The 27,686-nt window shown below is 29.6% G+C and overlaps 4 protein-coding genes across 5 annotated transcripts; 1 reads left to right on the forward strand and 3 right to left on the reverse strand.

Moving 5' to 3' along the window:
* Nucleotides 1-5,394: 5,394 nt before the first annotated feature.
* LOC105130630 (patellin-3) lies at nt 5,395-27,642 on the reverse strand. 2 transcript variants are annotated; one of them, XM_011033203.1, is made up of 5 exons: nt 27,607-27,642; nt 6,604-7,965; nt 6,386-6,510; nt 6,112-6,262; nt 5,395-5,937 (listed from the first exon to the last, which is right to left on the reverse strand). In XM_011033203.1, exons 2-5 carry the CDS (start codon nt 7,840-7,842, stop codon nt 5,683-5,685), a joined length of 1,770 nt encoding a protein of 589 aa, XP_011031505.1. In that variant the 5' UTR covers nt 7,843-7,965; nt 27,607-27,642; the 3' UTR covers nt 5,395-5,682. The 2 variants fall into 2 exon arrangements, with proteins under 2 accessions (XP_011031505.1, XP_011031504.1); XM_011033202.1 differs by lacking the exon at nt 27,607-27,642 and having other exon boundaries at nt 6,604-8,017.
* Nucleotides 16,819-19,486, forward strand: LOC105130629 (uncharacterized). The gene is made up of 3 exons (XM_011033201.1): nt 16,819-17,063; nt 17,767-17,948; nt 19,196-19,486. Exons 1-3 carry the CDS (start codon nt 16,952-16,954, stop codon nt 19,208-19,210), a joined length of 309 nt encoding a protein of 102 aa, XP_011031503.1. The 5' UTR covers nt 16,819-16,951; the 3' UTR covers nt 19,211-19,486.
* On the reverse strand, nt 20,442-22,422 carry LOC105130628 (carboxymethylenebutenolidase homolog). Its single transcript, XM_011033200.1, has 4 exons — nt 22,192-22,422; nt 21,654-21,937; nt 20,864-21,419; nt 20,442-20,791 (listed from the first exon to the last, which is right to left on the reverse strand). Exons 1-3 carry the CDS (start codon nt 22,417-22,419, stop codon nt 20,891-20,893), a joined length of 1,041 nt encoding a protein of 346 aa, XP_011031502.1. The 5' UTR covers nt 22,420-22,422; the 3' UTR covers nt 20,442-20,791; nt 20,864-20,890.
* On the reverse strand, nt 22,935-27,499 carry LOC105130813 (uncharacterized). The gene is made up of 4 exons (XM_011033497.1): nt 27,452-27,499; nt 24,191-24,325; nt 23,249-23,390; nt 22,935-23,083 (listed from the first exon to the last, which is right to left on the reverse strand). The coding sequence occupies exons 1-4, from the start codon at nt 27,497-27,499 to the stop codon at nt 22,935-22,937; spliced, it is 474 nt and encodes a 157-aa protein (XP_011031799.1).
* Nucleotides 27,643-27,686: the final 44 nt, after the last annotated feature.

A 27,686-nucleotide genomic window follows, 5' to 3' on the forward strand; every position in this document is an offset into this window, starting at 1 on the left:
TTAATATATTTTTAAATAAAAAATATTTTAAAAAATTATTATTACACTATCAAATAGGATTTTAAGTATTTTAACGATATTTAATATATTTTTAAATAAAAAATATTTTAAAAAATTATTATTACACTATCAAATAAGATTTTAAGTGTTTTAACAACCATCTTGGTAATGTAGTTATTTTCAGTTAGTGTTTTTAAATAAATATTTAAAATAAAAAATTTATCAAATATCATATTAGTACTATTCTTTTTAGTTTTACAGTAACATTATATTATATACCTAATAAAACTTATTTGAAATTGTAGTTATAATTACTTTTTAAATAATTTTTTATATTAAAATATATGTTAATGATATTTTTAAATTATTTTAATATGTTAATATATTAATTTTTTTTAAAAAAATTAAAATATAAAATAATAAATACTCTGCTGTGATTATGGATAGGTCATCTGCATCAAAAATAAATAAATAAATAAATAAATAAACTTTATTTCTTACAACCTGAACCGGGACTTAGGATTCAATACAAAACGTCAGTACTCTTTCGACCATTACGTAAGTTTATATTTACCACAGCCCTTTTTCCAAAGAGGATATTGTATTGTTTAAAGGGTGAGGCTAGGAAAGATGAAACTTCCTAGCGACTGATAGATAGAAAAGAAAATAATAATAAATTGGTGACAATAATGGCAACGCAAACCAAAGCAACATTAAAATAAAATAAAATAAAGCACAAAAATATATAATTATATATATCAAAAAATTAATTATATGAAAATTTTAATTTATAATCTTGCTATTAAATATTTTATATTCAGTTAGTTTATCTTTTTACGAAGTTCAGAACTCCTTAAATAAAATTCAAAACTTATCAAAACTAAAAAGAAATCGCAAAAATAAAGGGAAAACATTAAAATTAAAAAACAAATCAAATAAAAAATAAACAAGAAAATATAACAAATCTTGAATGATAATTTCAAAACCTTATTTGAAGGCTTTCTTGAACTTCAATTAATATAAAATTTTAATCATTAACATTAAAACAACAAGGTTGAAATCTTCTAGCAAAGTTTCAATATATCAATCAATATAAAACTTAAAAAAAAAAAAAACTCCAACATCAAATGGTTATTTGGCGCAACTTCCGTGTTATTTATCTCATGACTGAAAGCATCTTTCATACAGAATTCGAAACATTTTCGTATAATGAAGCATCTCAATTGCTTGGAACTGAAGGCTTAGACTTTCAGACATTAAACAACGTTTGTAGTCGCAAAAAAATAGCAAAATATTCCAAGCCTGATGCTGTGGGAATTGATCAGAGAGGTGTCATGCCACAAAATAAATGATTGCAAGGCAAATAGGCCCCAAAATTGTATGTATAGGCTTCGTCACGCGTGGAGAAAGCTAGAAAGCAAATGGAAAAGGAAGAGCCAGCACCCACCTAGCTACTTACCAATCCACCTAAAAATTGAAAGCTCAACAAACCAATGAATGAATGCTTGGCTGCTTGTAAATGACCTAATTAAGCTGTGTAATCATTATTGAAACCGGCATGTCTACAACAAATTTTAATTATTTTGAAATCTAGGTCTTACGTGATTATGTGTAATATATATGCAATCTTATTTATTAGATTTTGTTTTACATATATAAAAGGTTTCCATGGATTATTAATTCTTAAATATTCTCAAAATAAAATTACGAAGCAGTATTATAAAATAATGTTAATTATATTATATCATCTTGACTAATATTTTAATTTATCGTATTGATATTGGTTTTTTAATATAGTATCATAATTTTATGATCAAACGATTATGAATTTAAATTTTATTATTTATATTTATTTAGTAAAAATTAAACATAAAATAGTATAAACTTGTATAAGTTTCAAGTCTAAAAAAAATTTATTTAAAAAAATATATTAAAAAATAATATAAATTATATTTTACAATTTTATCTAAATATAAAATAATATAGACTTGTATAAGTTTCAAGTCTAAAAAAAAATTATTTAAAAAAATATATTGAAGAATAATATAAATTATATTTTACAATTTTATCTAAAACTTAAGTTACTGGGTTAAAATTAGATTTTTGACAAGCAGCTACAAGGCTTTGCATTTAAATAGCTAAAAAAATAGCAAGTGAATATAGTAAAATAAAAATCAAATTATTATTCAAGAAAAGAATTATGAATGGTTTGAAGATTTAAAATAACTATTGGTATTCTCTTTTTAGAAATGCAAAGATGAAAAAGAAAAAGGAATTCAAACCTTTTCTTTTCTTGTGCCGCGTCTGGTAGAAGAAAAATAATGTTACTATTTAATCAGATTCAATTTTAATTTCAACATTTTTTAATCAAATTTATAGCATCATGCATAACGTTAATTATGACCATCTAATCATGTTTCAATATATATATATATAGTGTTTATATGAAAGTGAAAGAGGGCTTGCCAATTGGAACTGTTGTCTGCCCTTTGACGAGTAAAATTACACACCCGATATACTTTTATAGAGCATGTTTCTGTTTTTGTTTTACTACGTGAAATAGATAGATGGATTTTCTAAGTCTTAAAACTAAATATGAAGAACAACATAAAATAACATTCTGGATAATACTAGAGTAGAAGATCTCATGGCAATTTGTTTTTGTCCCACATCATTTAGCTCTCGCATGCTGTCTCTCTTTATACCGAACCGCCATGCCTGCTTGATCTTTGTTGCAATCTTCTTTGAAATCTTGCCATATGAACTCATGTATTGAAGAAGACTAGTAGAAAGGTAGGTGGAAAGCCACCAAACAAATGATATATTCTTTTTCATTAACGGCTATTACTCAATTATGTCCCGTTTAAGGGTTTGTACGACGGTCTAGTGTAGTTGAAACCGTATTTTGACTCGATCATAATTTTAAAGTGTTTGATTAACCATCCGTTGAAAACCCTCTTGAAATCTTGATTTTGAAAAACTATAATTTGTAGTTTTTCTTCAATTTATTTTTTAAAATTATAGTCGCAGAAGCTAACTTTAATATCTACAGTTGTCCCTTCTCAACAACAAGCTTAAAGGATTTTTTGTTTTCCTAGAGATATCAATCTGAAACCTAAAATCTTAGCCAAGATGGCTTTTTTATTACTCATATGAAGAACAACTGCAGTTAAATATCGACATCCTTGGGGCTTGAAATAGCAATATCTAAGACTAGAAAGTCAATCTATTTAATGGATGCACCATAAGCCTGTTGAATTCGAGCAAGCAGGTAACCACTAGTGGTTGCTGTCCGGAAGGTGACTTCAGTTCTGCGCAGTGGAGAGAGCATGTGGTAATAAATTTGCAGAAACCATGTGACAAATTTTTTCTGCTATGGAGGGGGCGTTGGTCACCATAAAAAACCGACTGTTTTGGCAGGACAACCACTGGATCATGTAATTGGAGTCTGCAAGTACGTGGAGGGGGCGTTGGTCACCATAAAAATGCCACATAGAAAACCGACTGTTTTGGCAGGACAACCGCTGGATCATGTAATTGGAGTCTGCAAGTACCTGAAACCAAATAAATGATGTGCAACAAGAATGAAGCCAAATGAGCAAATATCACTGCCTCGAAAAGAAATTAGTAATATTCACAGACCAGAAGATCAATGTTAATTTGAAATTGAAACGAGGGCATTTTTCAAAGAAACTCTAATAATAATTAAGCAGGACCATGTGATTCACGCACATTAAAAATAGTGAAAACATAGACAGGCGTTTTAGTGGCAGAAGCTGGTTTCCTGCAGTGATTCTGATGTGAAAAGCACTGTAGAACAGATTAACAAAGGTACAATATATATCATAATCTCTTGATTTTTTTTATTTTTTATTTTGTCTTAATGGTGAGGGATCCTATGACTGGATGTGGGGAAGAATCCTAGATGCAGACAAACAAGAGTTTAATTGGTGTTCAGGCATATTTTTGCTAGCATACTTGTAGGAGGGTGGAGCAAGGGATCGTGTGGTTAGGCATATTTTACAAATATAATTCTACCTTGTTTCCCATGATCAGTAGCCTGTTTAGCATAGAGGGACTTGAACCTGCGATCCGCAATCGCTTTGAGAGAAAGACTATTAATAATTTCAAGGTAGAGACATATTGTCCTCGCTACCATGTGAGATCCGAAAAGAAAACCATATGCAATAATTGTTTGGTAGATCAAAATTAGGTCAACTGCATGAAAAACTTGAGCCTATACCTTGGAACATATATGATCTTAGATTCTCTAGCTGCTAAGAAAACACTCTTGACATACGTGGATTGATAATGCTTTTCAGAAGCTTTTGTTAGCCCTCCCATTCATTATGAAATGGAATCATATAAAGTATCGATGTTGACTTTGATCAATTTTCATGATTACATCACCTGATCCTAATACCTTCGATTACCCTGCAATAATAAAGCCCAGAAAGCCATATATTCCGAGTTTTGAGTGTGAGACGGAAAAAACAGAGCACGGAAGGAGAATTTAGAATCTTCTATTTTTTATTTTTTGTATAAAGAAAATATTTTCAGTGTTTGAGCCTGCACGGTTGTGATCATGAGCCGAAGACTTTTATCATTGCACCATTAGTGAGTGTCTCTCAATCTGATATGAGTCTGTGGATGGCTTAGACTTTCATGCGGTCATCAATGGATTTGTATTATTGGACCATGGTGACTTGTCCCGATAAATTAAGCAAAGAGAACTGGAAACTGGAAAAGGACCTGTGCTTGAATCTTGCACCTTGCTAAAGAAGAGAAAAAAAGATGTTGATGGAGGCCTCAGAACATGTTAAATGTTAAATTACTTTTGAAGCAAAGAGTCTTTTCAATAAAAAAACCTATCCAAGGGAACATTGTTTTCCTCTATCAGCGGTGGAGAACCTCTAGTTTCTTTCAAAGGTACCAGACTACCATGCTAATTGAGAAAAGTTGCAGTAGCCCACGTTGTCTCATACCTATTCACATATCCTGGAAAGGATAGTGGCACACCGAATTCAGCTGTTCTTGATTTGTTTCAGTTTACTCAAATGCCACAGTAGTGTCAACTATAGGGGAGGGTAGGCACACTTTACAGCTACAAACTTACATGACAGGTAAGAATAACCGTATGTGTTATCTTCAACATCCAATACCAAAATGAAGCCTAATTTTCTTTTTCTTTCCCCGCCATAATTTTCTGACCTTTGGAAATAGTTAGGTAAGCACCAATCCGTCAAGGGCACTAGTCAAAAATGGATCAACTCTTGCTTGGATTACAATATTCAACTTTAAAGATGATGTCAAATTGAAGCATTCGATGTCGTAATAACATAAGAGTTTTGAGATTACATAAAGTTAAATGGTACTGAAATATTGACATCCAGATAAACGAGAAAGCGCATCGCAAAACGCCTCAATGAAATGGCACATTTATGTATATATAAGTTTCACAACCACACACCCCTCCATTTTCCCTCACATCTGTGTTTGTTTTCCCCAAGATGATTGAAAAAAAAAACACCAAATGCAAACCACGTGCTATTCTCAACCAGCCATGCCACCCACCAAAAAGAACCAAAGCCAAAAAAAAGACAAAAGGCTCACACAGAGTACATAAAATTAATTCAATTTCCACAACTATCTGAGATGGAAACATTAAATACAAAGAGTTCCTCAATCTGAGAAGGGGTTTATCTTGAACCTATAGAGAAGTTTCTTCTTCTTTGAGGTAGAGTTGTCAACTGTGAGCAATATTTTTCCCAGCTCACCAACTTTGAAGCTGTTAGACACCACTGGCTCATTGGTTGGAGTCATTTTTGTGGGTTTTGTTATTATAATTGTGTATGCATCTTTAGAATCGGGCACGAATTCAGCACTATAACTCACCTCCCATCCAACAACTCGCAACTCCCAAACAATGAAACATTTCTGCAATGCACAAATTCATACTTCAAAAACAGAACAAACCTTTCGTTCATAGCCAAGCATTCTTAGCATGGCAGAAATGTCCATAATCAAAGCCAGTTAATAGGAGTTAAGAATTGTACAGTAGCATGGATCAATTGTAAGTAGTATAGCACAAAGGGAGTAGTGAATTTGTACCTCATAAATTATAATTTCCACAGTTTGCTTGGTTGCTGGTTTTACAGTTATCTCAGTAGCAGGATCAGCAATAGTAAATTCAGGGTTGCAGTCGCAGAAATCCACACTCAAGCCACCATACTGAATAGGAACTTGCTCAGGAGATATATATCTGTTTCACCAGTTTTAGCTTTAGAGTCTAAATCAAACAATAAATATGAGAAGAAAATTCTCAAGAGGACCATCAAGGGACCCTATTTCGGCAAAAATTAAATGATTTAGAGACTTCACTAACTTGAAAAGTGTCTCAGCAGATTTTGATGGGCCTGCGAATACAAATTTGCTTTTGGTTCTTTGTGTCATAAATGGACTGATCATTGTATAAAATGCAAGATACCACCAAGGGACATTGATGAACACCTAACAAAACCAAAAACCACAACACTCAGTACATCACAAACAAACCATTCAAGCAAAATCCAATCAAGAAAGAAAATAGTCATGAGAATCTACCTGTTTGGCCACAAACTCAGGGTAATTGTCCTGAAGCAATAGGAGAGCCTGTTTAGTAGCCAACCTAAGCTCTCTCTTTCCGGGTCCTGGAGAGTTCTTGAGATCATTAACCTGGAAGACGGTGGAAATACCACTAGGACTAAAATCAAGCTTCCTAATACTCCTCTCCAAGAACTGAATCCGCCACCTCAAAAACTTCAATCTTTTCTCCTCATCAGAGAATGTCTTCTGATACAACTCTTTATTTTGAAACTCACCATACACATTATAACACACAGGATGCCCTTCCCTGTCATAACCATGCATAAACACAACTTTCTCCAAATCATCACCTAGATCTTCGTCAACAAGCTCGTCAATTTTGAAGTCCCTCCTCCATTGAATTGTGTTCTTGATCATTACAAATGCATCTCTTACCTTAAAATCCCTTGCCCTCAAGAATTTCAAGAGAACCACATCACTTCTATCATCTTTCAGAAGAGGGATCCCCCATATAGTGATCTCCTCTGGTGAAGATACAGCCTTTTGCTCTTCTTTTGCCACTTCTTGTGATTCTTTTTCTGGGGTTTCTTCAACTTTTGATTCCTGAGTCTCTGCTGGTGGTTTAATCTCAGTACTAACATCAGATTCTGACGCTGATGCTTCAGTTTTGGAGGTTTCTTGAGTTGTTTGTGCTTCTTGGGTGATAATAACACTTAGTCTCTCTTCTTTTTTTGGTGGAGCAGTGCTAAACTGGTGACTATTGAGAGCTTCTTGAACCAACTGCTTCAGTTCTTCTAAAGCTTTTCTCTCGATATCAGAGAGATCAGACACTAGGTTACTCTCTTCCTTAAAAGAAACCAAAGTTTGAGGAACTTTATTCTCTTGTACTTGCTTCTCCTTCCCAGTGTCGGCATCGGCAACAGCAACAGCCTCTTCTTTAGTAGCCGCTGACTTTTCAGTTACCTCAGTTTTCTCCTCAGGAGGTGGTTGTGGTGATAAAACTGACTCTTCTTTCTCCATCATCGCCGCCAATGATGATGATCTAGAGTCCTTTTGCTCACCTTCCGGTGGCGGTGGTAGTGTTGGCCCCTGTAACTCCTTCCCCTTTGCCCCCGGTGAATCAGCTTCTTCAGCTGGTGCTGGTGCTGGTGGCGGCAAGTCTCCTTTATCTTTCACCATGGCTGGAGAAGGTGGAGCTTGCTCAAGTGATGGAGGCGGCGGCGGTGTTACGGGCGGTGGAGTCGATTCTTGGGCCATTACTTGGTAAGGTGAGAAAGTGACTAGGTTAAGCGTGTAGGCTAGACACAACACAGAGTGTTTTATGTTTAGGAAAGGAAATTGGTCACGCCAACTGACTTGCTGTTTTTATTCTGTCTTTTTTTTTTTAAGACACGTTCAAGAGGAGCAGAGAGAGCCGCAGAGAGATGTGGAATCCTAAGCCATATGTACTGTTAGAAGACAAATTAAGATATATTAATTTTCTTTTCTTTATTTCATGTCAAAACAAAACGGTCCTTTTCAACTCTACTCAGGCGTTTACACGTGTAAGATATTCAAATTACATTTATTTATTTTCTTTTGTTTGCAATAGATTATGATATGATAATTTAATTTCAACTTTGTTTGGCATAGTTATTTTACTATATGAACACCCGATCTGAACTCTGAGCTTATATATATATATATATATATACTATTTTATTTTTTTGAATAATAAATAATAATTATACAATGAATACTTATATAATTATTAAAATATTTAAATTTTAATAAGCAATAAATAGAATATAGATATAGAAAAACTTGACTCATCAAATTTTACTGAGAAAAAATAATAAAAATAAAAAGTTTACGGTGAAACGGACAATGTGTAACAAAAAAAATACATATATTGATAATCTAAAGAATTTCATATTAATTTTTAAATCTTGTTAAATTTTATTAAATATGATTCAATTTTAAAACATAAATTTTCACCCCATTAAATGATTGTTTTATAGCTTAAGGTTTCTATGCTTATGACTCTTTCTCTTCTTCTTTTTTATGTTTTTTAGCCAACAATTGATGTCCGTGGTTCAACTCTTAAACAGTTTTTGTCTTTGGTGTCATGGTTTTGGATGGTATGCTACTGTGAAATTATTTAATTAATATAATTTAAATAAATTATAGATAAATAAAAAATAATTTTAAAAAATCTCGTGAATTTTTTACTAAAAGAACTTTTAGGTTTACTTCAATAAAGATAATTTGATAATCCATTAACAGAGAGATAGGTTATTAATGACATTTCACTAAACCACAATTGTTGAATTTGTTTTAATATATATACACACACTTTAAATATAAATTACTAATTTATTTTTTATTAAATAATGAATAAAAATCATAAAATAAATTATCATATAGATATAGAAACTTGATGAATAAAATATAAATATTTTTTTTATTCAATGAGTATTATGTAAGGTATAAATATAAAAAGAAATATGACTAGTGAATATCTATTTTCATTTCTAATTGTTGTTGAAAAAAATAAAAAAAATATTATAATGAAGCTATTTGTTGTTCATGTAGCACAAAAAAAATCACTTATGTTATAGTTTTATACAAATATGTTGCTTGGATGAATTAAAAATTAATATAAAAAACTTCTTAATTTTTTTAGATTTAATTCTTGATTATGGTAGTTAATTAAATATTGATAATTATAACAGTTAATTCTTTAATTAATTCTTTACTATAAAAAAAAAAGGTGAAGGAATAGTTTCAAACTTACATTTTTCAGATTTTTTCATAATATTTACCACTTTTGCTTCTTTAATTTTGTGAATCATTCTAAAACATTTTGGCTGCATAAATAAGAATGAATAGAATTTTAAAGAATAAATGATTTATCTTTGATAACAATAAGAGTTTCATTTATTTAAAGCACTTTAACAAATAAATATTTTTTTTTTAATTTAATCAATGTTATTTTTATTATTAGTATGCATGTTAAATACTTTAATCTTATATATATTGCAAGTTTAAATAAATATTTAGTATGCATGCTAGTACTCTTTTTATTATATTTATGTTGAAAACATATTTGTTGTAAATTTTATTTTGCATGTTCAGGCTTACATTGAACAATTTTTTATATTTTGTATGCTCTTATTATAACAAATACACTAAAAGGCATGGGAGATTCATTGTAGCCCCCTCATATTTTTCTATTCACCATTATAATGTGTGATGATTTTGTCCTTCTCATCAAAATATAATGTATTTGGGTTATGAGTATTTTGATATTTTTACATGGTTTATAAATCATTATTAATTTGTTTGATGGTATTTTTGTTCATTCAATATTTTTATAAATATTAAAATAACCAAAATATCCTCAAGACCAAAAAAAATTAAGTGGTGTCCTATAGGGGTATTTATGTATCTTTCATTTATATACACAAATAAAATTACACATGTACTCTCGAATGCAAGACATTTAGTTCATTGTTATCAGGGGTATTTTAGTTTTTTAATCTTTTTTTGTTAATTATAAGTTTAATTGAGGATAGTTATGTAATTTACCATTAAATTAATATTTTTTTATTAAAAAAATTATTAGCACGCGTCAATGCGTTGGAACCACCGTACACTTTAAACAACATAGATAATAGTTTCTAGTTGTAAAAAATACTCATTTGCCATATCATATTATACCTTACCATATTCTTTTTTATAATATATGGCATGTGTGCTTCAAATTTAGCTAGTGTATCGCTAGCAACCTTTTTTTTGTTTTTCTTTATTTTTTTTATTCTTGTAAATATATTATGATTCTCTTTTTTGTTATTTTAAATTTAGACCTTTGAGTTTCGATTGTTGTTTTGTATTTATTTTATCATTTGTTGAAATTTTATTTGTTTTCCAATTTAACTCTTAGTTTTTAATTTGTATACATGACATATTTCAATTCAATCCTTTTACTTTTAATTTCTTAATTGTTTTTCTTTGCTATTTTATCAAAGTTTTTATGGCTTGCAATTTGATTATTCAAATCAATTTTATGATTTTTTTTCAATAATAATAGTGATTTTAATTTTATCTCTTTTCTTTTGATTTTTTTATTGTTTTTCTTGGGTTTTTTAATCAATTTTTTTTATAATTTTCAATTATATCTTACAAATCAAGTTCATATTTTTTATTTTTTCAATAATAATAACAATAATAATTGTAATAATAATCATGGTAATATTATTAATAATGATAATGCTAATAATAATAATAATTTCAGTTATACATTGATAAGTTAGGCTTTTTTCTTATCACAACAAATAACATGTTTGCTTCAAACAAAACACAATAATATTGTTTATCTAAAAGCTATTGAAATTAGTAAAAAAAAAGACATTATATAGTCCTATGATAACTAACCTTAATAGACCCATATTAGATTATAAACCATTAGGCTTTTAGCTAACATGAGTCTAATATCTAAAACAAACTTAAAATACTTAATTTAGGCCAAAACAATCCCAACTGAAATTAAAAACCTAAACTAAAATATTATGGTTTAAATAATACTTAACATAGATTAAAGACTAAGCAAAATATTTAGAATAATACAGGGAAATAATTAGCCATCAAAAATAAAATAGATTAAAAACTAAGTAAAATATTTAGAATAATACAAGGAAACAATTAGCCATAAAAAATGTCCTTATCTTGATTAATTTCCTTGTATGGTCGAGTCTAACATGTGTGGGAATAATATGTGATCGCCATCTTTTTTAGACCCTTTTTCATGCTAAGAACATGCTATATTGAATTATTGATCTTCTTTCCTTGTTTGGTCAAATCGATGCCCTTAAAAATAAGAAAAAGAGTTGTTGAATTCTTCATTTTTAAAAACCTTCCACAATCTTCTTTTAAAATAAAGAAATCCTACAAGAGAAAAGAAAGAAAAAAACAAGAAAGGTTCTCCAAATCTGAGTGTGTTTTGTTTTCTTTGTAAGGAAATGAATCCTTGCTTGTAATGAACAAATAAATAAGAAGATTTACTTCCATATACTCTCATCCCTTAGTTTTCAAATTAGATATAGAATCATTGTCCAATAAAAAGACAATAATCCCTCTATAATTTAATTTTATAATTGCTTATCATAAACTCAAACTTAACTAGGAATTTTTACAAATTCTTTTAGAAAAAAAACTCCAACGCCCTAATTAATTTCAATCACCTTGGATTCTATGGAACCCAAGCCCATGTACATTTACAAGATCGAAATCATATTCATCTAAAATCAATTTTTTTATAATTAGGTCAAACTCATCAACATCAATAAACATAATTTAGTTGAATACATTCTAAAATGAAAGCCTATTATGACCGAATGAAATACAAGAAAAATCCAAGAAAAAACTTTTCACTTGAACAAATGGTCTTTGCTTCAAACCCAAACTCCCAACTAAATTTCTATCATGTTTAACTGAAGACCTAACCATAAGTTATATCAGTGTACAACTTTAAATATAGCAAGCAAGCTTATAAGAATCAAACATTTGGAATGAGAATTAACTTTAAATTTAATATTATGTTTGGAATAGTAATAAAAAAATCAAAATTAAAATTTGCAATACTTTGCTTTTAAAATGAAAATAAATAATAGTTGAAAAAACAATTTTATTAAAATAAATAGTAGTAAAAATAAAAAAATAATTATGATAATAATAACAAAGAAAACAAAGTAGATGTGAGGATAATGATAATATTTAATATAATAATGTATTTTTTAAAAAAAATCACCACCACCATAAAGAAGGTAAAAGAGTGGTAATATAATAATAATAATAATAATATAGTTTTTGAAAAAAAAATGTTACCACCATCATTAATGGTAATAGAGGCAATAATGTTATGATAATTAACATACAATCAATAGAACTAATATATAATTGTTGGTTTCTTTTAAAAAAATTCATTCTCTTCTTCTTGTTGAAGACGAAATTATATTTAATTTTTTTTAATTATTTTTATCAATGCTTTTTATTTTTATTTTATTTATTTCAATTAAACACATTAAAAACATTTATATAAATGTCATGATACAAAATTTCATGTGTATATATGCAGATATCTATTTTTCTATTTTTATTTTATTATGTTTCCATTTTATTCTACTATTTTCAAAATTATAAGAGTTTTTAAAAAGTAGAAGCATTTGAGAAACAATTTTATTTTAGAAAAAACAAATTTATTATCTCAAAAAATCATGTAAAAAGTAGTTTTGAGAGAAGCATGTATTCTCTGACTTCTTTGATAATCAGCTAAATATGCAGGTGTTTAATTCATGTACTAGAAGGGAAAAATGCAAATAGGAATATAAATATTTATTCCTTTGATCGAAGTTATTGTTATATTTTATATTTCTTATGCCTTAATTTACCCAACAAATGTTTCCCTGCTTCTCAATGTTTTTGTTTTTTGGTGTTGATCTTAGCGTTTTTTTTAATAAAAAAAATCCCCCTCATGTTTATTCAAAATTTATTTATTACTCTTAATAAAAGAAAAGAAAAAAAAAAGGTGTCCAAGATATAAACAAGGTAGATGATTAAAGATTATTTTATATTATTTAATACTGTGATAAAGATTATTTTTTAAAATAATTTGTATTTGAAAATATATTAAAATAATATTATTTTTTATTTTTAAATTGAAAATAATATATCAAAACAATTTAAAAATATAATTTTAAATAAAAAATCAAGTTTTTATGAAATGGTTTTTGAACAACGTTTTTAAATTGTAGATATAAAAGAATTACTACATTTACTTACGAATTTAACGGGGATAGTTTCAAAGCTGTTTTTTAGGACCCCAGTCCTTGTGCTTTAATTTAACAGGTATATAATTGTATTTTAAATCTTATTTTTGTAAAAGTTAAAATAATTGAAAACATGCTTTTTATTTATTTTACATATTTTTTTTATCTTTATAATAGTTTTAACTAAAACATATATTTTAAAATCTATTTTCTAAACTAATAATTAAAAATATTTGTTTAAAAAATATTTTTTTAAATTATAATCACAAAAATTACAACAAAATTACACATGTAGAGTTGGTCTTAGACCCATTTCTCAAACACTCTATGAAGACATAAGGGTTCATTTCACTTCCATTTTTCACAAACCAAGTACACCTTTGTTTTCTTAAATGTGCCATCCAAAGCCCAAATCTTACGTTAATAATAAATATTGGATTCACATTCAATATTCAATATAAAAACTATTGCATAAATCGGGTAAAATATTGTGCTTTTTTGGAGTTAAATTAAAAAATAATTGAATCAAACTTGATGATTAAAAATAAAGTTGAAAAAAAAAACATCAAAGTAGAAAAGACATCATAAATAGATGATGGTCTCAAAGTTTTAATAAAAAATTTAATTTAGCTTTCTATTTTTTAGATTGTACCTATTTAGTTTCTAAATATTTTAATTTTGATATAAAAATTTATTTTAACAACTTTTTTAATCTTTAGCTTGAAAAAGAAGAGAAAGAGAAAGAGAGAAATTGCTAAATACACGAGGTAAAGAGAGAAAATCAATATTAATATCAATTTTAATTATTAAAATAATTGATTTTAGTATTAATGAGTTTGAAGAAAGTTTCATGTATGTGTTTTTTTATTTTAAAGTTGTCTAAAAAATCAAATTTAAGTTTAAAAAGATTTTTTATATCAGGTTGATTTTGAGTTTTTTTTTTTAAAGCTATTTGTAAGTTTTGTCAAGTGTTTAGGCTCTTTTCTATGTGTTTTAGTAAAAAATAGGTTGAAAAATGAATTTCTAAACAAAAAAATAACCTAATTTTTTATGCATCACAATGGGCAAAATCTAGGAAAATGAGACAACGTGTGCTCTGATTTATTAAAAAAAATATTTGAGGTGACAACATGTTATTCACTCCATTATATTTAATATATATATATATATAATTTTACTTTTTTATTTTTAATTGATATCCCTTTTTATATGTTTTTTAATAATTTTTAATTTATATTTTAATTAATAGCCTATGTGATTTTTTTTATTTTTCTTATTTAACCTTTTATAAATAAAGGTATTTTTTGTTCGTGTTTAGTTTTTGAAGAGATTATTTTCATTCATTAATGATTATTTTTATTTTATATAGATGAATTTTATTTTTAAAAATAAAAAATAATTTTTAAATAATATTTATACTATGTGCACCATTGCATAATATCGTTTTCCTTTCCTTTTATTTAATTTGTTTTATGAGTGTGTCTTTTTTTATTATCATTTGATTTAATAAAAAATAAATTTAATAAGTAAGTTTATTAAACACAATTAGATAAATAATCTGTGTTACGAGATTAAATATCTTAATCTATTTATTTTTCAATGTTTTTTTTTTCAGTTTTATTTTTAGTTATTGTTTATGATTTGTTTTTTTATTTATTTACACATGTGATTTTTAATTTATTTAATTAGATGCATGTATTGACCTTTTGGTTTACATTTATGATTTTTTTAATGTAAAAATAATATCTTAAAAGTTTGTGTATTGAATTTTTTTATTAAAAAATCTCATCTAATTATAGTTAAATAGCTAGTTAAAACTACAAGGTGTGCTTATAAAAAATCAATACCATGTAAAACCTAAGATATCTAAATTAAAATGTTTGTCATTTTATACCATCATAAACATATTATAGAATCAACTAGTTTTTCTTGGCTATTGCTATGCCATGGGTTGAATTTTGTTTTTCAACCTACAAAAATTATAAAAATATTAGAAAGTTAAAAATTTGATTAATATTAACCGAAATATTTTTTAAATACTTAAATGATAATGCACTGCACAATAATTTTTTAAAAAGATAACTATACACGATAATGAAACAATAGGATACTTGATTGACTTGGATAAACCACAGTTATCCTGTGAAAGTCACAACATAGGTATAAGATAATAATAAAATCATGGAATCCACAATGAAACAAAATGGAAAGCTCAATTACAACGAATTAAATATTAAAAGTAAAATGTGAAAAAAAACTTGAGTAAACCTATATTAGTGATTACCGTAACACCCTGAGGTAGTACAAATTTTAAGTTTTTATGTATATATATATATATATAAACAACATCAATTTAATAATATGAAAAATCGAGCAAACCAAAAAAAGTTCTTTAAACTAGAGTTAGTCTTTAAAAATTACAACTTGTAAAATCCTAAATTGGGCTAAAGAAAAAAAACCTCAATTTAATAACATGAAAAACCAAGCAAACAAGAAAAAAAATCATCTTAACCAGGGTTAGTCTTTAAAAACTGTAAACCATGGCTAAACCAAGAAGACCAACCTTAAACCAATTTAATTTTGAAAGATATAATTGGAAAAAAAATAACAATAAAAGAATGAGGATCAAACATAAAAAAATAAGGATAAAATCACAAGAAATAAATAAAATTAATAAATAATATCAAACAAAAAAATAACCAAAAAAATATGAACCAATGAAGGATAAAATTGAAAAACTTTTCATTTGAAGTAATTTTTCAAAATAAAACAAATAAAATAAAGACTAAATTTAAAGGGAAAAGAAGTTTAAGGGTTGTTGTGATTTTTTTCATGGTGAATGCACAAATCAAGAGAGATAAGAGAAAAACTAAGGAAAAAAAAATCAAACCAACATTACCATATATATAGTCTCTAAAAAAACATTTTGATGCATCATACAATATAATATAACAAATTTTTTTTATAATCAAAATTAATTATACACGTAGTTTAAAAATAGTTAAATAACTGCCATAAATCAATGCCATTTTATTTTTTATATATTAAAAAAATTATTTAAGATCAAATAATTATTACTAAAAAACCAACCAATCTTGAAATGATGAATTGTTTTTTTAAACGATGTTTTGAAATTTTTTATTTTAAGAGTGATAGTGTCATTGCACTGCACTTAGAAAAAGTCAAAAGTAAAAAATACGAGTGAAATTTTGTTTTTGATGGTACTAAAATAAATTTATTATGAAAAAGTTTATAAAAAGATAAAAATATCCTTTAATAATTATAAAATGATAAATGAATGGCGTGAAAATATAAATCTACCCCATGTGCCGGTTCAAATGGATTTTTTAGAGATAAAAATATAATTTCACTGTTATAATCAAACTGTGATTTTCGTATGTTAATTAATTAATTAATAGAAGAGGAGGGCTTCCCAAAAAGAAGAGACAAGGTATTTTCAGGCGAGAAGCAAGGAAAGAGAGAAAGAAAGGCATAAAGGAAAACCCTTGGCTGGTTCCCTTCAACTCAAAATCGAAGAAGAAGCGATAGAAATAAAATCAATGGCAGGGAAAACCGACGTGAATGCTAAATGGGACGCGTGTCTCGATCTGTCTGTCCGTCGCTTCGTTTACTCTTCCTTGGCCGGTGCCTTTGGCGGTCTTCTCCTCTTCAGTCAGTCTCTCCCTTTTTCTTCTTTCGTTATTTTTAATTAATGAATATATATTCCTTTTTCTTAGTTTATTTCTCAGATATTTGTTACTGCCACCTTAATTGCTTTGTGTTCAGTCTTGATTTTCGTGCTAATTCACAGCCATGATGATATTTTCTTTGCCCAAATTCTCCAATGCTGCTATTTTAGTCGAGAACCCAAAATTCTTCAATGCTGTTATTTTAGTAGATAACCCAGATTCTCTCTTTGGATTTTAATGAAAGTGGCTTCCATTTTCTGCATTTTTTCATGGATAATTCAATGCTCTAATTGAAATTTGCTCTCTCTCTCTCTCTCTCTATGCTTTGAATGACCCGTGTGTTGAGTTTTGTGAAATTGATGATTTTCTTAATGGTAAATTTGTGGGGGTACTGTGTTTTGTTCCTTACTCCTTAAAATTTCCAATGATCAACCTTGCATTTATCTAAAAGAATCCCTAAAATGTAAACAGCAAAACCTTTCCGCGGTGATGCATCTTTAAGTTCTGAGTATCTGAATGGTTTGGATAGTTTGGTAATTAAACGCCTCACATTTAATGCTTGATGCGAAAACGTGTTCTATTGCAATGACAGTTCAACTCTTATGTTTTGTTGACTGGTCACTGCATGTTTTTTCCCTTTATCGAGGATTCAAATTGATTATTGTGATCATTTTTTTTTTAAATAGGGTCCCCTGTGTCTCGTTGGGCATCTGTGGCTTTCGGTGCTGGAGTAGGCATTGGGTCTGCATACACGGACTGTTCTCGTATTTTTCAGGGATCACCTGCACAGATGGAATGTCCCAAGAAAACATCAAGTGCTCACAAGGAGTTAACACCTCTGAATACTCCCAGTGTTCCTGCTTCTCAGGTATGCTGATGATAACAAAAAATATTTCCATAAATAAAATATTTCCACTCCTTTTTGTGCTTCTTTCACTGATACTTTTGTAGTCTTTGATGTATATTTTGTGAACATACTGTTATATATTATTCTCCATGAGTTACTTTTCCTGGTGTGAAAGGTCCTTGAATCAAGTGATTAGTTATAAAATAACAATACAAAGATGATTTGAAATTTTTTCTGTTATAATGATAAAGGAAAAAAAAAGAAGATTGAACAGGGTGATGTTATAATTTATCTATTTATGAAAATTGGAAGAATTTTTTCTTAATATTTCACATGATCCCTTAATTTTGTTGTGTGTTTGGCCTCTTCTCTACTGACACTACTACACAATTCCCATCTAGAAGCATGATGGCACATGGTATGTTAGCATGTCATATCTGTATAGCTTTTAATCTAGTTTTGACACAGGCAGGATTTTCTTAATATTCATTTTGCGTGTGTGGGTTTTCCTTATGGCCACCATAAGTATATTGTGCCAAGACCTTCAGGCACTGTCTCTCATTTTTTTCTCACGGTTGGCTGTTATGATATGAATTTTGCAGGTTGCTCAGTTTAACATTGTGTGTTGCACTCATTCTGCCTACTTTATCTTGATAACCTTAGTCTCAGTACAAATGGCAGCAAAACTTTTTCAAGAATTATGACAAAGATGTAAATTTAATTTAATCAGCTGATCCAATCTCCACCAAAATGTTTGCATATCAATTTAGACTAATATTGTGCATAGCATTGAGTGACTTTGTTCATGCTCACTAATGAGGTCATAAGTTCTATGCATTTGATTTAGTTTTCTGAAATGATATTATAGCCATTTATTTCTAGTATGATCTCATGCAGCTGTACGTCGACTACATTGTTCAGACATTCATGATCTTTTGGAATTGAATTTGGTTAGGTTAGAATAATGTTATATATTTATTGTGAAAAATATAATTTAACTGGAGTTTTGTTGATTTCTTACAATTCCTTGTAAAAATTCCTACGGCCAGCTCAATAATAATGATGAAGAATCTGAATTGGGTGAATTTTTTTATGTTTATGCACCAACTGAAGGGAGCCTGGTGACTTCAGTGGATTATTGCATTGTGAAATTGTGATCTATAAGATCTGTTGGATCTTTACTTGTGATTTTTTTTTCAAATCATGTTTATGTTTATCATAAGAATCTGCATGAAGAGACTGCTTATGTGGTGCTCTTTTGTTTCCAGGATGGCCAGGACTGAGAAATGTTATATGAAGCGATCCTCAAGTTGCCTGGTTACAGATCAGAATTTTCTTAAAATGAGATTGCTGTTGTCCTTTTTCCCGGGTGGCTTTTTAAATTGTAGAATGAACATTTCCCTTGATGGCTACACTGTTAATGTACTCCAAATTTCCAATAGATTGTTACCTTCTGTCCTGTAATTCTATCAGGGTAAAGTTTTAATACCAAGAAAACGAAAGAAATAATAGACTCAAGTGAAACCATAAGGTGGAGATCTTATATGCAAAGTTATTTTATTTTTTTCAAAAAAAGGTAAAATCTTACAGAAAACTGTTGCCTGATGCAATTTACTTTCAGTCACGCTGTAATGTAGGATCTCTTCTGTCATACTGTGACTTGCTTGTTGGGAGGTAGCAGGACACGTCTTTTTGGTTACTCAGGATGTGTAATTTGCATCTGATTCCCCCTCTCCCCCCTCTCCCCCCTTCTCCCTTCATCACAATCTGTGTTGTCATACATATTGTACTCTTCGAGCCCCAGGATCTAAAAAACCCAAGCACCAATGTGTTGAGAACTGCTTGCAACTGCCAGATATGATTGCATTATTAGGAATGGCGTATTGTCCGAGCGATCGGGGTGTTCATGTTACTAGTTCAGTGAAATTCTTATTATGATCAAAGAAAATTAACTTCACTCATTCGCACTGAAGGACAAGATTTTGAGCTTGGTAAACAGCGTTTCTACCATGGTTTGTCTACGACTCCCCCGTCATAAATGCTAATTGCTAGTGACGCTGATTAAGGCGAATGATCATGAACATAAGCTTAACTCTAAAGATGAAAGCTAAGTTGCTGGCAACTGTTTGGCATATGGGTGAATTTCTATGTTGTGCTGCTACTTTGTCAGAAAAGGAAGAAAAAACAGGAAAAAAGCAACGTTAAAAGAAACACAGGAGAAAAACCATTTCCTGCGAAGAAGGTGCAGATTCTATCCAAAGGCACACTCAGAAGTTGATGGAGACATATTTCCAAGAGAATAGATGCGGTCAGGTTTGTATAGAAGATGGGATTCTATCCTGAGATGGTAGAAAACAGGTCAAAGGTTTTCTATCTTGATAGATGTTGTCCTAGCATTTGATATCCTTATATTAGGTTCGTGGTGTCCTGTCCTCAGAAAACAATTTGGCTGGTCATTTGAATGTTAGTTGGTGCTCGTTACAGAATAAAGAATCACAGGCATCAGTGGCCACGAGACCAAAATGCAGCCGCCAGACAAAAAGCACCCGTGAATGATAACAAAGTCCAACGTAAATCTTTGATGATGAATTACATGGATACTATCACTATGGTACTATAGCTTACGCCAGGGAAATAGTTCAAAATATTTGGAATGCACTCGTGATGACATGCAAAGAGGGAATGGAACCAGGAGCTGCTCAAGCTACTGTTGTTCCTGGATGGCATTCTAGCTTACACTAAACTTCGTGCAAAAACTACTCCTGTACTTGGACAAAGTAGACAGGGCATCTAGTCTGTTAGACACTGGAAGTTCTAGCAGCAGCCTGCTATACGAGTAACACCAAGAAATCATCGGCCATCATGTACATGTAATGATGAAACACCATCACATAGCACCGGAAGATTTTGCACCAGCAGTCATGAGTACAGTGAATACACAATGGACATTCATGAACTTGCTATCAGTTATGTATAACCAAACCATCATGCAGCCATTTTCTAATGATTGTAAAAGCCTCATCTGCATCTTTGTCTTCTTCAGGACAGTTTGGTCGATGGGCAAAACCATGACCTCTTCCCTCAAAAATCACCACCTTTGATCCCTGGCCAATGTTCTTTTCAAAATCTTTCAAGACACTGACTGTGCATAGAGGGTCATTATCTCCTGAAATAAACAACACAGGAACCTTTATGGAGGAGGCTAAAGATGGGTTCATCCTTGTACCATAGAAGGAGACCCCAGCGCCAAACAATGCTCCCTGGTCTCTGGATAACGCATCTATCACTCGGCCTCCTCCGAAGCAAAATCCAATTATGCCAAGCTTCTTCGAGATTCCTGCAGCTAAAAATTCATCAACCATCCATTTTGCTGATGTATCGATGTCTTTTGCGACCCTCTGTGGTTCCTGTTTTGTGATCCATTGTTCCAACAAAGTCATCGGCTGGTCTTTCGTCCACGGATCCCCACGAAACAAGTCTGGAACTAGAACGCTTCAATCCAAATAAATAAACACATGTTACGGAAGCTTCAAGGAGTCAGTTGCAACTTGTGATGAAAATGAATTCTAACCGTGACCCAGACATAGGTATTGCAATTGCTAACATGTGATTGATGTCATGTCTGTGACTATCAGAGGAAAAACATCAGTAAATTGTGTTTGCTACATGACAGGAATATCGACATTATCAGGAAATTAGCTGTCAATTCAAGGTAAAGCAACTTACTTGTAGCCATTACAGGCGACACGATACGCAAAGTCTCTTGTAGATGAATCTTCGAGCCCAAAAATATCAGACAAGAGCAATATACCAGTTCCATTATTATTCTTCATTGCCTTTAACAGATAAGCATCGATGCTATCATCACCTTCCCCTATTGAAATTTCCAATCCACTGACTAACTCGCAAGCTTCATCATCTATATCATCTTCGATTTTCAATAGGCTGGAAGAAGCTCTGCAGGCAGTGTTCCCTCTACATGATCTCAAAAGGTTTACACTGCATTTTCTCTGAGCATAAACTGAAGCTTTAGAGTCAGAAAGTTGTATTGTTCCAACATGAAACAACTTCAATTTTAACATTTTTGCTAAAGCTCAACAAAATATGTTAAGCTCTACCGAAATACAACATTCATAGTGCCAAATAATCAAAAACCTGTTATCTGGTAGCTTGATTCAGTTATTGTATGCGTGATATGTGTAAATAGTAGGGCATGCGTTCTTAGTTAAAGAAAGAGCACTTGAAAAAGAGAGAATGAACGTACAGGAAGAAGAGGAGAACACTTTGTAAGGAAGTGAAGCCGGTTGCTGTGGCTGTAGTGGTGATGGAGAGATGGCTTTCTGGTGGTGCCCGTGGTGGTGGTGATTGAGAATGCAAAGGAGGAGATTGAGACAAATCCCATGTCAGTGGCTCTCCCGTCTTTCTTTATTAGAGAACAGATGAAGAAAAGAGAAACAGAATGTTGCAAAACTTCATGATATGAAAAAATCATCCTAGTTGCTTCCTTTTCAGGTCAGATATTTCTTTTTGTTTTTTGGAGCTTTCTGCAAACAATTCCAGGCCTCATATTTTCCTTTTTGGCTTTCCTTTTTTCTTTTGGTTTTAAGAACTAGAAAGTGCCCGCAATTTTTACAGGTCAATACCAATATACTGATGAATTCATCTTGTAAACTTCCTGCCTTCTCATTTAAAAACGAAAAACTGAAAAATATCGAAAGAAATCAATGATATGATCCTCCCATATAATTTATTAATACAAATATCCTCTCATTCGAGGGCTTGTGTTAGTTTCGTTTACAATATAGCTTTAGCTAACAATATTATTGACAATGATAATTTGCTACATAAAAATTATAACTATTTAAGATTTCTCCTTTGAGAAGATAAAAATGCAGTAATAAGAGAGGATATGAAACAAAACGAAGAAAAATACAGCTAAAAGTATTAATAAAATAGCTCATGAACTGTGCATCAAAGGGAACTTAAAGCCCACTGCATCTCTAATGATTAAATAGCAAGCTTGGCTGCTACCATGGAGATATTCTCATTAACTAATTCTAGTGAATTGTCCAGTCTTTGTAGCGTGTCTTTCAGATGATCCATTGCTCTTAACTTCTGTTGCTGCAACTTGAGTTTTTCTGATTGTGCAGAAGATCCTGTTGGAAAAACAGCAACATGCAGATTACTGCCAGATCAATTTTTCATCACAAGAGTATTTCATGTAATTCCAACTATTAGAATGATTACCACAACAAAATACTGAAGCTTTCTAAGGAAATTTTTTTCTTCATGTTAAGAATAAAGGACAATGAAACACTTGCTTCTAATAGGTTGGAATGCCGCAAATGATATCCGCTCAGCTGGAGATGGGATAAAAGCTTGATCACATTCCAGGGATGGTTCCTTCTCAGCCCATGTTAGAGAGTTCGCGATACAGGTTTGCAAGAATTCAGCATTGGAAGCCTATTGACATGAAACAAATGAGCAGCCAACTCCCATATAAACTGGTGGTAACATGATACAACAGTAAATAATGTGCGAATATTATATGACAGCTGCTATTTCAATCACATGATAATCTGACAAGTCAATTCAACAAATCCTCAATCTGCCTTGAAAGATAGTTTCCCGTATGAGATGTGGAAGGTTAGCGTGTGAAAGTATTTCATTTTTCAACAGTCAGAGGAGAAAATTATTTCACTCAACTCAAACCAATAATGCCTTGATGGGACGAAACTATGACTATCTGATTTATCCCACCATTTATATGTATGCCAACAGTATTAGCAATGGTCAAGCACATTCTTCAGCCTTGTAATTTCCAGTCATGATAGAAAAAACTAGCAAAGAAAATGACAGTACACATGTTCTTTTACCTTCTTTCCAATGTTGGTAAACAGATGTCTGGCTCTTCTACTAACGAATTTCCAGTGCAGCCAGCCACTTCTTACGAAAGGAACATCTAAGATCTAGTATCATAGAAGCTCAGAGAAAACTTGGCCTGAGGTGACTGCAGCCTTGGCTAGTTTGATATTCGAGCTTAGTTGAATTAAGTATTTGTCTCTGGTTTACTTGTTTTGTGTATTCTTTTGTAAGAAGTTCATCATTCACTGATCAGAAGACATGAGAGCTGGATTTTTTCCCTTTGTGCTTTTATCTTTGGACTCGATACTTGTTGATCTAATATGTGAATTCAAATTGGGAATTTTCTTGATGAGAACATTCACCTGCACAACCAGAGGTGTGAAAGGGAGTAGTAGTACCTTCAGTTTGATGTCCAAACTACTCAAGCTGTGAAGAGCCTCCTTCACTGGTATAACTTTAGAGCTGATTTCACTTGCAATGTCAATAACCCTATCCTGCACTGGTACGATTTCACCTTTCAGACAAGGCTCTGACTGCAAATTAGAATCATAATGAAGAAAAGAAGTGAAAAGAATTGATAAGATGAAGGAAGAAGCAAGATGATCACAAAAGATGGGGAAAACGAAAACTAAATTTACTTGGTACGTTGGGAAAACAAGAATTGAATTAGACAAGAGGAATCAGAAACTGCCATGCTAAGCTATTAAATTTGAAGATAAATATCCGTTTTAATTATATGCTTGCAAAAAATAATCGACAAGCATCAGGTTTCAAACTTTCCCAGTGATCCCCACCCCAAAAAATGGAATGATACATGCGTAGAGCTTTTCAAAAGAATGGCTCATCCAAAACAGGGATTGCTTGTCTTTAGATGGCATATGACTTCATTAACAAAACTTTTTTTCTTGTAATTTTGTCGTGCCATTATATTAAGAAACTATTCGCAGTTTACTCGCCTGAATGAAATTTACAAGTTGCCACAAAAAATAAAGCAATTTGAAAAAGAATAAAAAAGCAAGAATTGAGTCATAATTTAATAATGATGTGAAGATAATTTCGTATAAAATAAATTAAATAAAATAATTAAGATTAATTCTTAATCAAACTAAATATAAAAAAATTAAAAATAATTAATTAAAAACACGTAAAATAAACACGAGTTAACCAATATTAACTCAACTAACTCATAATTTAAGATATAAAATAAAAATATTAACTCAACTAACTCATGATTTAACACAAATTATTAACTCAACTAACTTATAATTTAATTAAAAAAAATATTAATTTAAAAAAAAATCTTAAAAAGACTAAAATCTAATCGGGATAATCTTTAAAATTAGTGCAATCATGAGACTGGTATTATCCATTAAAGACAAACATATTTTTTTTAATTATCTAAATATCAAGGGATAAAATAAAAAAAAAATAGATAAAAAATAAAAAATAAAAATAAATAATAAAAATAAATTTGATATAAAAATTCAATGAAATAAAAATTTCTCATAAAAGCACTATTTTTTCAGCGAGCCAACCATGTCTTCGTCATCGCCTCCACGGCATTCCTAACGAGATCTTTATCTTCCAAACATTTCTTTTAAATTTTAATTGTTCAAATTTTTTATATTTTATATTTTAATTTTTTAAATATTTTTGAAAATTGTATTTTTTGAATTTTCTTAAAATTTTGAAAATTATTATTTTTGCTATTGTTTTTATAAATGTCAATAAATAAAAAAAATAAAATTTTATTTTTTATTGAGAAAATACATTAAACATCTTAGAAGGATTTCTAATTATTATACTTATTAAAGAACTCATATTTTATTTAAAAAAATATAGAAAATTTTTTTTCTTGAAAAAAATTGAATTTTTTTTGAAAAAAAATATATTTTTTTTAAATTTAATAGTTAATTTTTAAAATATATTCAAAAATTGAAACGATCAATTATACCTAAAGTTTAATACAATTTACCCAAAAGCTTACAAACTAGGACAGAGGTTGACGAAAATCGTTTTTACGTAAATTTATTGGTGGAATTGATAGAAATATAATTGTAATTTTGACATTATTGTCAGAAAAATTTATCAGGTTTAAAATCCATTTTTACGTGATAAAAAAAATCCATTTGTCTTTGTGCTTTGGTGTCTTGTATAATCATCAAAATTTCCTTATGGTGTAGTTATTAACAAAAATAAACCAAGTGGCCTTTTAACCGTAAAAATTATTCACACTCTTATAAATCATTATAAAAAAAAAATTCAATTTGATTCTCTTTTATATATATTGAGCTCTTTTTAACTCTAATTAGCATTATTGTTTAAGAAAAAAAGGGTTTAATCAATAGCTAGATGACTAATATAAAAATAATAGGTAAAATAGTGTCAATTTCAAATTTTATTTTAGTCTTTTATTTTCTTTAGTTATTAGATAATTAGTGCTTTTATTTTTAAAAAATTTAATTTTAGTACTAAACTTTAGTGATTTTTTACAAGAAAGGAGAGAAACTTGCTAGATTATGATGTAAAGAGAGAAATTCATAAATTTCAATGATTTTGACTATAAAATAGTCAATATTAATGTTATTAAGTTTTATTTCATAAGAAGAGTTTTCACCTATGTATTTTTTTCTTCTCTTTGTCCGAGGGGATACATCTATCTATAGGAATAATTTTGAGGCAAAAAAAGGGTTTAATCATTTCTTATTTTTTTTAAAAAAATTAAGGTAAAAAACAAGTTGTTTGATTTTTTTAAAACAAAAGAAAACAAGCAAATCTAAGTAAGTCTAGATATGCAAACTAGACTAGAAGGCTCACATGTTTATGTTATTTTTTAAAAGCTCAAAGAAGTTGGGCCATTAGGTCAACATATCTAGGCTCATTTTAATTTTTTTTTTAAAATTAATAAAAAGATCATTGAATTCAATTGAATTCATAAACTACATCGCAGATTTAATGAGTTAACTTAAAATATTCGAGTTAATGTTTTTTTTATGATTTTTTTATCCCTCAATTTTTTTAAAATGCAATTTCACAATTTATTATCAATTATCTATTTTTTTTATTTAACTCAAATCTAAACAAATACAATTTTATAATTTGTTATCAATGATCTATTTTTGCTATCTCTCCCATGCATCTATCTTGTCTTTTTTTTAGAAAATAATTCATACAAAAAAATTATAATATACTTTATTATCGTGTAACTAAATAAAAAATAATCTTTGAGGTATAAGATTTATTTAATTTGATAACATCTGTTACTTGTGTCACGAGTTTGTTTGGTTGACTCAAGTTCATTGAAGTTTTTTTTTAATTAAATGTTGTGTTTTGCTAATTTTATTCTTTAATATTAAGTAAATTCAAGATTAAGTTTTTTAAATATTTTTTAAAGTTATTCTCATGAGTTTCACATGTCAATTCAAGTTAATTCAAATAGATAAAATGTTTTTTCATCTTAATATTATATAAGAAAATTGTTTAATTCATGGCTAAGTTTATTTATTTTTCTAGGAGACAGTTTACCAATGTTTACATGTATTTCTTTTACGCCTGGCAAACTATATTTCCCTTCATGTTTAAATTATAGGAATCAATTTGTAACATTATAAAAACTATAGGTCCCAAACTGTATTTTGCCACTCTCATTTTCTTTTTACCGTCTTAGCCGCTCCTTTCCCTGATTTACTACCATACCATACGACCATTTTCCCATAAACCTAACAATATAAATTATTGCCTGCTCCTCTGTTCGTGAAAAACATAGATAAATGGAACGGGAATTTATAGACTGAGGCCGTTGTTGGATTATTATTATTATTATTATTATTTATTAAAAAACGTAGAAATCTGCTTCGTCAACATTTTTAGTTTCCCAAAACGAAAGACGGTGGA

Source organism: Populus euphratica, unplaced genomic scaffold (genome assembly GCF_000495115.2).
Source record: "Populus euphratica unplaced genomic scaffold, PopEup_1.0 scaffold29.1, whole genome shotgun sequence".
Lineage (NCBI taxonomy): Eukaryota > Viridiplantae > Streptophyta > Magnoliopsida > Malpighiales > Salicaceae > Populus > Populus euphratica.